Raw genomic sequence first — 12,018 nt, 5'->3', positions numbered from 1 at the left:
CCCATAGCGTCAGTTACTGAGGATGAGTGGCCCAGACTAGTGCAACTGAGTGAGGCATCTTAAGTTATTGAGTAGTGGCAGTTAATTACCAGCCCCTTGGGTACTGTTAGTCTGTGGCTCTAGAACAGTTGGGTATTACAGAGAGCTGGGTAGCAGTTGGAGGGGAATTGCGCCAGGGAATTGCGGGAGGGCAACATCCATGCTGGAGGTCTGAGGAAAGAGGGCCCATCCTCCTGCGTCAAATAACTTCCCAGGAGATGCAGCTGCACAAGCGGTGCCACATAGCCATTAGTGATGTTGAGTGTGCCAGCCAGCAAATTGCACATCAGTTTACCCCTCATAGGCCTGGTTGTATATTGTCTGTGGTTCCCAGTAGCAGTGCACGGTGTACCTGCGCAGTGTACCTCATGTGACTGCCTCAGTCAGTGTTTAATCTGGGGGGACAGGTGTGGGGCATAACAGTCTCTCCTGGGACCCCCGTGCTTGTGAAGTGCAGGCCATGCTGGGGCCCCCAACCAGTGGGAGGACAGCACACTCCAGGCAGATCCGGCAGCTGCAGGTCCCAGTAGCACCAATGCGGAAACACTGAGGCAATTGCAGGGCGTCCCATCCCTCAGGAGGACCGAAGGGGGTGCCCACTGGCCGGAAAGGCAGCAGGTCGGGCGGCCAGCAGGCAACTAAGCGTGCCTCTGTCTCTGAGCCACAGGGAGAGGGTGCGAGGCCAGCCTTCACACCAGAATCAAAGTGGGCCTGCCGTTGCGGCTTATTCCACCCAGCGATCACAGCTGGGTGGCTAATCTTCTCCTTACCCACACCCCGGGCAGCTCCACCCAGCTGCAAACCCACTCACCATCATTTCTCCAGCTCCAGCCCACTAGGCTTGTTCCATCTGATGACATGCCCCAAGGGTCCCTGGCTCCCATTTTACTATCATTCCCTGCTTAAACTAGGGCCCAATGCACCTTTTCTGTGCCACTGTTGTTTTAGATATCTAACCAATGGCCTAAGAGAGGGTGATATTGAAGAAGGGGGGACACCTTAGCTCAGGCCCCAGAGAGATGGCAGAGAAGAAAATGGGGCAACATGGGGGCCCATGTTTTTAACAAGGGCCGGAGGAGACAGCCTACTTCGCAAGGCTGTCACTCTCATTACTGAAGCAGGTGCAAGGTCACTGGGGCCAGGAGTGTGAAAGACCCACTGCATAACAAATATTACTGCCTTAATTCATAAAAGAGGGCTGGAAGCTCCTTTTCATTGCTAACATTAAGGTTGAGGGCACCCTTGCTGCAAAGTGGTTGGCATCATGTGAGGGCTCATTTTATTCTCTTAGGGACAGAAAATCTGTTTCAGGATTGGAGTGATGGCTAGGCATGACAAGGAAATGGTAACAGAAGCAGAGGACTCAGTCTTTTACCCAAAGGTGAAGCTATCATTTGTGCAGCAGGCTTGAGCCTCCTAAACACCCCATCCCCCCCCAAAAAAAACAATTCCTTATTTAAGACCCTCCCATTTTCCCTACATCCTGTTTTCGTTGACTCGAACTCCTCAAGTATAAGATGGCCTGGTCTAAACAGGGTAGGAGGAATAGGGAAATTAATCTGGGCAAAAGCAGCATTAGGAGTAGTGCAATTGTCGGTAAGCCAATAAAGCATTCCTAGATGCATACCACCTAAAATATTGTTACAGAATTAGCAAAGCCCCCTCAGGATCTTTAAAAAAACAAACATATTTGGTTTATATCATGTTGCAAGGCTATATAAAAACACAATTCTTGGATTATTTGCTTTACCCATTTTCAAGTTGTGTGGTGTTCAGTCTTTAGTCCTAAGAAGAGCCCTTATACGAAAACCAGAAAAAATCTCACAATTGTTTCTGATGTAGAGTCATTTAGTCAGGTGAAAGCATCACATCAACATATGGCCTTTCGTCCTGCACAGATTAAAAAAAAACTCAAAACTCAAGACGACTTGATTCAGTCATTAGGCACAATTTCTTAGGATTTCGACTCTAGCGCTTACTTACCATGACAATATTTTTGTGCTTGATATTCTAACATGCAACCTGAGTGGCTATGGTTACTTGTTTTCGTCATTTGTTTTGTGTGCATGAAAGACTTCCCCCACAAGCTTTGACGTTTGTAGTGCAATGTGTGCCATTTGTTTTCATTGAGAGCATACAGTGACTACTGTCTGTCAAAATAGTTACTAACGAAGACAGAGATGATTTGTAATGACAGGTGTCTTACCTTCAGTCTTTGGGTGTCAGCATAGTGTGCTTGCCTCCTCACCTGATGCGTGGTCCAGAATGGTTCTTCACCACTTACTGAGATGGACTTATTTTGATTGATTAGCTAAGAAATGTTACTTCTCATCATTGGAGGCTGGCAATTTTATGTGGGAAGGAGGTGGGGCGTACGTTACACATGCACACATATAACTCACTCATGCCCATTCATTGACACGCACTCACGCCCATTCACAACAAAACTCACTAACAAATACACATACATTCATGTACACACCAAATATAAAAAAAAAATACCTCAGTAGCCTAAGGTCAGCCAGTGAGAGAAGGCAGCAGTCCCAACTCATCACAGAGTGATATGGGGTCAGTGGGACTGCTGACCCCACCCCACTCTGTGATGAGGTGTCACTGATTGACACTCTGCCCTGGGCACTTCAGGGTGAAAAACTGAATCGCCCAGGTCCGAGGCAGTCAGTGACGTTCCCCCTCATCATGAGGGGGAGGGCCTCGAGACACCTTTGCTAAGCTGAAGCGGTCAAGCCCACAAGGCTGTGACTTCTTCAGTCCAGCTCAGAAAGCCAGGAGTCTGCGCATTTAGCGCATGTCCAGCTCCTGGCTTCCTGCCCTGAACCAGAAGAGCATCTGTCAGGCTGACTTTTGTTTAGCATAATAGATGCTCTTCAGGTCAAGAAAAAGGTAGAGGACCGTGGCCCCTCAGCCCATATGGATGGGCTGCTGCTGCTTGGAAGCTTGGCTCCTTGGCAATAGACTCCATACTCAGGGAAAATACATTGGTTGGATCCAACCAAGTCCTTGGCCTTACACTCTATACTCAGGAAAATACGTCCTGAAGGTCCTACAGAGGTTGCTCTGAGGATCTGCATAAGACACACTATTGTGTAGGCCTTGAGGGACTCAATAACATATGTTGTGGAGGAACATTATTATGTATGATTGCAGCGAAACTCAAACCCTCACACTCCCCCTCTCCCCACCCCCAACACACACACAGAGATTGCAATGGACCACCGGCTTGTTCCTTATGGATTCCCTCAAGAGAAATCTGTAAGGGATGTATTGTATCATTATGTGTGGTCTATTGCCTCATAAATATGTAAGACACAGCGGTTTGTTCCCTAGCCTTGGTTTGTTTGTGAAATAACAACTGGTTAGGCGTAAGATTTTTAAACTCATAATGATCACTCGATGATCGCTCATCCGGGGTTACCTTCAAGATGAATGCCAAAGAAACAACTATTGCATCGTAGGACCCACATTAGAGCTGCATCTGTGGCCATGTGAGGCCAGGTGATGAACCATGTGACGTATAGTCAGACAGGTTAAAGAGGGTGTAGAAAGGCATAGTGACACTTGGGTATGAGATGTATCTTGTGTAATACTATAGCATGGACTACCACCAGGGGTTAAGCACCTGGAAGACTGCTAGAACATTGTGTCCAAATATGGGGGCCACGTCCTAAATGGACAGCGACAGTCTGTGGGACGGCCAGAAAAATAGATTGAGTTAAGGGACTTGAATTATTGAGCCTGCACTATTACATGGTTTTTGTATAGCCCTGTATATGTGCCATTCTCTTGTGGGAATCACCAGAATAGGCTGGTATCTGCTTGTTCTGGATTTGACCTGTGGAAGCCCATAGCTAGAGCTACTTGGGCCACTTGAAGTAAGGCCTTACTCCTGTGAGTGTGATGAGTCTAAATCGGCAGTGGCTTGTCCCAGTGAATAGGGGAAATTGGCAGCATTTATATTAGTATGGTTTATACCAGGAAAGAGTTCCTACAGTTGTTGCCTCCTATAAGTTGTTCGGTGGAGGACTTGGGAAGACTGTAAGTAGCAGAAGTTCGTGTCCTACACAGAAAGGTTAGGCAATGCCTTGATCTGCCTCTGAGTTTCAATTTTGGTGGTGGCAAAGACCCAGAATCCTAAAAGGCATGTGGTACCCACGGGAATAATGCAACTGTAAGAGCAAAGGCTGAGCTGGAGATCAACCCCATCCTGTGATCCTTCAGCGGGTAGTGAACTGGGTGGACCGAGAGGTTGGCCACATTCTCTTCTTCTGAAAGAAAGAGATTGTTAACATTTTACTGGCTTCCCAAATCTAACAGTTGACAGCAGTAAATCCCATTATTTTAGCCAGAGAAACGTGGAAAAGGGAAACCGTGAAGCTAATATAAACCACGGAGCATTTGTACAACGTGCCCCCTTGTTAAACATTGCGAGGGGGCACTTAACAGTAACGTTTACTGCTGCTTTGTGAATAGGGGCCTAGTTCCTCATACCCTTATTAGGATTACCCACATAATGGTTTTTGCGCAGTTGAGGCAGGAATGCCTAACATGTATGCAGTCTGTTAGGTGGGGAGAAAGGGGTGGTCAGGTTAAAAAGAAAAACACTGCTTCGTGTCTCCTTTGTGTCTTGGCCTCTTGTCTTCGACCAGTCATCCTCGGCTCTGTAAGTTTAACAAAGATGGAATTGCATATTGGAACTGTTACCTGCGCTGAGACGGCACAAAAGCCAGATTTAATCTGCGCAGACGGGCGCAGTTTACATTTTAAAAGGGATTATGTAAAAGCGGGTTCAAAAGGCATCTTTACAAACGCGGGAATCTGATCATCGAATAGAGATAAAGCGATTGTCGAGATGGGACAAAAACTTGCACAGGCCCCACCTCCTGCCCAGCGTGGGGTGGGTGGCCCTCAATTAAGGCGGGGGAGGGGCTGAGTGCGAGCGGAGGACCCTCCCTCACATTTCACCACATGACCTCCAGCGCCGTCCTATCCGGCGCAGAGTGCAGCAGCTCCCAGTCTGCAGATAAGTGGGAAGAGACAGCTGAGGGCGCAGCATCTGCGAAGTGACCCGGGACCCCTCCGCCCCCAGGCTGTAGTGTGTGACGCGGGAAGGCGCTATCCAGGAAGATCATCGTCACCACAGGGGCATAAACCGCTTCAGACCGGGCGCAGAAAGCATCGCAGCTGGACCCGCGGGAACTAAGAGGCAAGGGGAGATCCGGCGGAGTTTAGTCACCGGAGGTCGAGGAGCAGAAAGCATGCTCGGTACACTGACCATCACAGGTAAGAATCGCCCGGTGGTTCTGCCTAGTTTGTGTAAATGATGGGCTGAAGAGAAGAGCGGGGCGTCGCGCAGCTTCATCAAGCACAGATTTTGGGTCCCACCAGCTTTAATAGTGAGAGCATCGGCTCTGCCGCTCTGCGTTATAAGCCAAAGGATGGTCCTATTGACCGGGTACAAGTGTGTTGGCAGGCAAATCACTTTTTTGCGCGTTATTTTAATTTGTTGTTGCAGGCCGTTGCTTTGTGTTTCGTCCCCTCGAGTACTTCTAGAAAATAAACGCACTGCTTGTCAGGAAAACAATACAAAAACACAAACTGTTTGCAGGAACAGTCCTGTGTTCTAGATTATTTTGGGTTGGCCGCAGGGGCGGCACGCTATTCACTTAAAAGTTGATGGTAAAGGGCAGTACCCTGTTCCATTGTGTTGGGAGTAGTACGCCGTCGTTTGTGACCAGCACGACAATTCCTGCTACTCATATGAAACTGTGTGATCGTAGGCAGAACCGGAGTGAAACCGCGGCTTCTCCCTTGACCAGATGTGTGTGATATTGCGCACAAGGAGGGGCTATTCCCTTTTGCAGGAAATTGTGAGCGTTTAAAAGTAGATCAGGGTAACAAAACTCTACAGCATATCAAAATACACAAGTTAGAGGGCGGATATCCATCCAGGACCCTAAACTGGATTTTCACCCCACCTATTATTTAGATAGTTTCCAAAACTGGTCCGCAGCTAATTGCGTGTACTGTACCCCTGCAGACATATCGGCTTTTTATCTTGGGTATCTCCCTTTTGGGTCGGAGATTGCATGTCTGTGCACCCTGAAGCGTGCCCTGCGCAAGCGCTCTAAATACTAGGGAGTTGGGTTAGGTCTAAACGCTCTTAATTTTGTCAGGTATAGTGGCATACGCAGTTTGCTGGGAGATTAAACCGAGACTACAATATTCTCCTCTATTCCGGAGGCTGAAACCAAATTAAGAGACTCTATGAAGGAGGCCCACATGAGGTGGGCGAATCCAGTTCATGCTGCTGATACATTTTTTGTCTTTGGGTGCACGATTCGTATGTAATCTTGCTAAAATGCACATACACTTTTAAGTCAGTTGCTTCGTTGGTACCCTCTCAGGGGTAGGAGAAGGCCGTAGGTCATCTCCCATGCTGTCTCCACCCCTACCATCTCTTTTCAAGGTGCCACAACAGGGCTCCTCTAGTGGGGTACGTTTTCCTGTCGTGCGTTTGTACTGATACCCCCAGGATGCCATTGGCGCAATCAGTGCGTCATGGCCCTTAGTGCATGGAAGGAAATTGGCTCCTTGGTCGCTGTTTGAACTGGGGTGGGGGCGGGAGTACGCCCCTGCTCGGTGCACAACATACTTAAAAAGCCACCGAAGCAGGCAATACTGCGATTACAGTAGCTGGCATCATTGGTTGTTAGAGGAAAGCATAAAAAAACTATAGAACTAAAGCCCACGACGGGCAGTAACTCGCCACCGATGAAAAGCACCGAATAGACACATTTTCATTGCATCGTACGCTTTTGGTCGATAACTTTCTGTAAAAGGTGATTGAAGAAAACACTTAGAGAAGTTATTAATGCTCACATTTCACGTGTAGTTTCTTTTAATTGTAATTTGGTAGTGGTAAACGCCATTGCAATTCTCATACAACTTGGGAAGGGCGGAGTCGTGGTGACCAGATAGGATACCCGTGTAATAACTCAGGGGCCAGTACTTTCCTAATCCCTAAATGTCGTTAGGGAAAGATCAGTGTCGGTTTTGTACTTACCTGTGAGAAAATTACCAAGTACCCTACAGGATGCAGCATTCTTATCAGCGCACAAAGACGTTCTTCCAATTGGGTCCATGTGATGTTGTAGCCGGTTCTGGCTTGATGTGTCTGGTTTGTTGTGAGCGACGTTCGCAGAGTCACTGTTTGCTGCACATAGAAGAGAGCAGTCACTAAACCAGCAGTGTCTTTATCTGGGGTTGTTTTATTGGCAGTGAGGGATTTGGTGTTTTATATTTTTGTGTTCTTACACAAACGTCACAGTGGTGGAAACGTGTCCTGCCGCATGCACGCGCCCGCCAGATTTCCCGTCTCCTTATCTCACATACTGAAACCTGATCTACGACAGTGGTCGAGGGGGAGGGCGGGGCAGCAGGACCCAAATGTTTCCCTCGTGGCTATTAAAATTGTCATGTTAGGCTTGTTGCACGTGGAGTTAATTTGTCTTCCAGGTGTGTGTGTGTTTTTTTTTTTTTTTTTTTTTTTAACTCCTGTTTTTCCCCCCCCCAATCTTTCTCGGTTTATATGCCCCGATTGTGAGTCCTGACGAGAAAGGATACCAGGTGTGTTAGAAGATGCGGAAAGTAGTTTGTATGTTTTTGTAAAATGGTAGAAACATCAAAATTAACTCCCCTCATGCTCTGGCGCTCCTGTGCAGCGAGCACACCTCACGCATTTTTATCATCACCCCATGCGTGAACGGGACCGAAAGTATTGTAAGCATCTTAACTCCGTTTCACATCTTTTGGAAAGAAAACCGTGCCAGAACTTAATCGGGTTTTGCGAGTGACTGTGGCACCCACATGCACCATCGTACCTGCCTGCCCATTATGGTAGATTAATTTTGGGATTCCGGTGCATAGCGTGTCATGGGCCTAGCGCAAGGAAGGAACTGACCCCCGGTTGCTGTTTAAACTGTGAAGTAGCACAGGAATTAGGGACCCTCGCACTTTGGGGGCCCGGTTCCACTGCACCTGTTGCACAATTGGAAGCTACTCGCATGCTGGTCATATTAAAGCTCTAATGGTAGCCATGTTGGGATGCCTTGGTATGACATGTTGCACGAAGGAGCCCAGTGAATATTTTTTTTCGATAACGTCTATTAGATACACCTTTTTTCAACTTGCAGTTTTGCTTTTATTTATCTTTCACGGCGAACGGTCCGGTGAAGACGGCGACCATACAACTGAAACAAATCTGTAGGATCAGACCAACCGTCTGAACAAACAACAACCCCTGCAAATTTAAGCATCCGGATTACAGATAAATGGAAGTTCCTGCGCCGTGGCTGGCAAAAAAAATAACTGAGGTTTGTGTTGACCCGTTACATCCATAAAAGGACTGTTCGACTGAATTGCACAGTTAACCGCGGTCACTGATGCACGAACCCACCGAGCTATCTTTGCATTGTATTCGTCTACCCTGTCGAGCATGCTCGCAGTGCCGCAGCACGCTTCGTGCGGCCCCATTCCTGACACTGAAAGAAATGCGCAATAGGTCTGCCAGCTGCATTCAAAACTCAGTCCCAGTTAGAAAACACACCAATAACCGCGATACTCTGCCAAACGTCCACACGTTTCCCATTTCTTCTATTACCCTGCCCCCTCCTGGAGAAAATTGCACATGGCAAAGGACGGTATTTTACCCTTCCCGGAGTGCTGAGGGCCATCTGATGTGAGGAATGGGGCGTGTGCGACATCGGCTGGCTCAGAATGTAGGGAATTCCTGGCCGGGGTCCAGACTGTGCTACAAATCCCCCCGGGACGCGCCAACCAGCTGCAGATGTCGACATGCTCGAGTGCGCATGGGCTCCTTACAGCATTCTGTCCGCCTGCTTTTTGTAGTGTGTGTGTGTGTTTGGTGTTTTTTTTTTCCCCCTCCAGGACCCCCTTTTCGCCCCCCTTTTTCCGAAATCCCAGATAACATTCTCACTGCTGTGGGAAAGGAGAGATACGGGAACTGGAAAATACCGGGCACCCTCGAGTCAGTAGAGGTGATTAGATAGACGCGGACAGCTTCCTGGGGGGTGGTAATTGGGAGGCGCAGGGCTCTTCCGCGCGGTTTGTGGAAGGGGCCAGGGGGCTGCAGATAGACAAGTGCAACACAGACATGGTACGGGTGCACCTAGAGCGCGCCCTGGATCTTTGTGAACTGCTTCAGTGATCCGGCGTGAAAGGTCAGCGCTAGTGTGTTTGATGCGTTTCTAAACTGTTTCTCAAGGACAAGTTCATCATTCATCACCGCCCGTCAACCGTCCTGTTTATAGGGTTAAAGGCCACTGTGGTCTGCCCCGAACTCTCGTGCCCTAATCAGTTGCATTCTCGGTCTTGTCTGAGTTTTACGTCAATGAAAAAACAGACTAAAGTAGCAAATTGAATGTAATATCGATGACTCGGTCACATTTTGAAGAGGGCCGTGTAGTGTGGTGATTGCCCCGGTATTTTCCTTCAGTGTAGCATGGTCTACACTTCATTTTGTGTCTGGCAAATATGAGCGTAAATGCTTTAGGAAACCCACGACTGTCCTGCCACACAGCATCAGCTGCATGTATGCCCTGCGACCATTTCACTGTCCGATGTTGCGTGCCGGGCAGGCAGCGAACTCTGCCTCTTGCTATGACGCTATGCCTCGTGCTGCCCTGCTCCTGCCTTCCAGGGCACGTTCTCTCCTTTGGCGTGCATTTCTGTTCCAGATCCAGTGAACTCTTGGGGTAGTGTGTTTGCTCCGTCAGCTGATTTCTTTCTCGCTTTCCAATGTGCCTTGCTCTGCTGTTTTGTTAACTGTTGATTGCCTGATCCCAAAAGTGAAGCTGATCGAACACGCCTTGGAGCCTGACTGAATCCCCGGCTGTGTTTACGGGTAGCTGTTAGGGTCGACGCCGGTGCAGATCGCAGCCAGTTTCCGGGAGGTCGCGGCTGCGCGCGAGAGAGTGGGTCTCCAGCTTTGCCATCTTTTGGCACTGCAGGGTCAACAGGCAGCCGCTTGAGAAGACTCTTCCAAGTAAACTAAACTGACTGCTGCGTCATTGTGCGCTCTGGCGCGCAGGCCTCTCTCCTGTCCATGCACATATGATGTGAGCTACGAATGCAGCCCATCTGTTTCTCAGACTCACAACACTTATGTTACATTACCCTCTCTGAGCCCCCTTTAAGTCGGCGTTAGTCTTCTTGCGCAAGCTTCCAGCCACTGAAACGCAGTTCTTTCCTGCGTGAGAGGCAGCGGGTGCTAGGTCTTGCAGCATCTAAGCTACTTGAATCCCGGGTGTGTAGTGTGACTCCTTCAGCCTCCTGGAGCGCGTAGCGTTCTGGTCATACTACTTTAGTGAGTTCATCGCAGGCTCGTAATACATATTTTGAGATGAACTAGAAGTGAGCCACAAAGGTAAGGCATGAGGTCCGCTGTTGCAGGAAGTTGGTTCAGTTGATCTTTATCCCTAAACCCGTAGATTTTCGTATCATTTTGAGCTTGTGATATGTCTTGTCCGTTCAGAACCTCCGTAGCAATCGCGAGTCCTGTCCGAACTGTCGCTTAAGTGGCTTCAGGATTTGTAAATACAACAAGGTGTCGGAGATCGCTCTGAGCTGCATTCCAGGCCATCCTGTGCTTAATTTATAACAAAAATGAGTGCCACGGCCCTCGTCAGTAGGCCACTGCAGTTTGCACCGCATATTGTCCCTGCCAGTGGCAGCACAAGCACAGCTACCAAACATACACTCCTAGAAGTATGACAATTCACAATATAATACAAGAGCAAATCCATGGGGACCTTAAGAGACCAGGCAATGGGCCTCGTGTAGCCACCGGCGGGCAGATTTCTAAAGCCTTAGTGGCACGGTACTGGTCAGAGGAGAAGTGGAGCTGCCAGCCATGTTTTTGGTGGAATGTAAGTAGGGAGCACAGATCAAGAGGCCGTTAAGGCATACCACCTCCCTGAGAGTTACTGTGGGCCCCAGTGGCTGGGTAAGGATCATATCATCAGTAAAGGCTTTATACCCACAGACCTTTCCCCACTCCCATGTGCTTCACAGCAAAGGATCAATGTCTTTGGGCGACACTTGAGTGGACCATAGAGGAGCATTTAGGGTAAACCATTCCCGAAGTTTCATGCACGAGGGCTTATCACAACACTTACCATTCACTACTCAGAGTAGGTATTGGGTGCCTTTGGGGAAAGAATACCGCCAGTAAGGGAGCGCTGAGGTGTGGTTCCTTAGACGGCGTGGAGGGTTGTAATCATCTCACCAGGGTGTGAGCGAGCCACTAGGACATGCAAGCGTGGGGGCTAGTATGATTCATTATATACAACCCGAGTGTGTTTATCCAAGGTTTCCCACAGAGCCTGGCTGAGTTTATTTTGTGGTTTTATTGGTTTATTTTGTGCTGCAAGGGCAGTAATTACACTTGCCGGTATATTGCCTAACCAGCACGTTTCATCGGGGAGATTGGTGTACGAGGAGGCGTGGGGTGCAGGGCCTGGACACCAAAATGGCTGTACTTCGAGTTTGCATTCCCAATAGAGTGAGCAACTCGGTGACCGAGTGGTGTAACCGCTTATTTAAGGTAGCGCAGTGAGACCCGTACACAGGAGGGCTACCCGAGAGAGCGCATAGTGCACTTACTGGGGAAACCACAAGGAAAATTGGCCTTGCATCTTTCCAGCTGGTGAGATATAAACAAATTGCCAAAACTCTTGTGGTTCAGCTGGGTCCGATAGGAATTGCTTGCAACTGGTTACCTAGTATTTCTGCCAAAGTAGGTACACTTTGAACCCCTATTTTAGAGTAATACAGCTAGGACGTTTGAGATATAGTGAAAAGCACGCATCGAGTTTATTTTTTAAACTAGGTGATATCCTGGAGTAAAGTGTTTTTATAAGATATTTAAATGGTGGCGCCATT

At 48.5% G+C, this 12,018-nt stretch overlaps 1 protein-coding gene across 2 annotated transcripts in view; it reads left to right on the top strand.

Moving 5' to 3' along the window:
- The window catches only part of AKAP12 (A-kinase anchoring protein 12), a 415,088-nt gene that overhangs the window by 379,509 nt on the left and 23,561 nt on the right, over positions 1–12,018 (top strand). The window contains exon 1 of one of the 2 annotated variants that reach the window (XM_069234287.1): positions 4,962–5,337. The exons of the other annotated variant lie outside the window; for it this stretch is intronic. Within the exon in view, the coding sequence (XP_069090388.1) occupies positions 5,313–5,337 (25 nt within the window). The 5' untranslated portion in view covers positions 4,962–5,312. Of the gene's footprint in view, positions 1–4,961; positions 5,338–12,018 lie in introns of those variants that run through there. 2 annotated transcript variants of the gene reach the window in all.

Source organism: Pleurodeles waltl, chromosome 5, assembly GCF_031143425.1.
Source record: "Pleurodeles waltl isolate 20211129_DDA chromosome 5, aPleWal1.hap1.20221129, whole genome shotgun sequence".
Lineage (NCBI taxonomy): Eukaryota > Metazoa > Chordata > Amphibia > Caudata > Salamandridae > Pleurodeles > Pleurodeles waltl.
The sequence above is the reverse complement of the archived record's forward strand: the minus strand, read 5'-3'. Positions and strand labels throughout refer to the sequence as shown.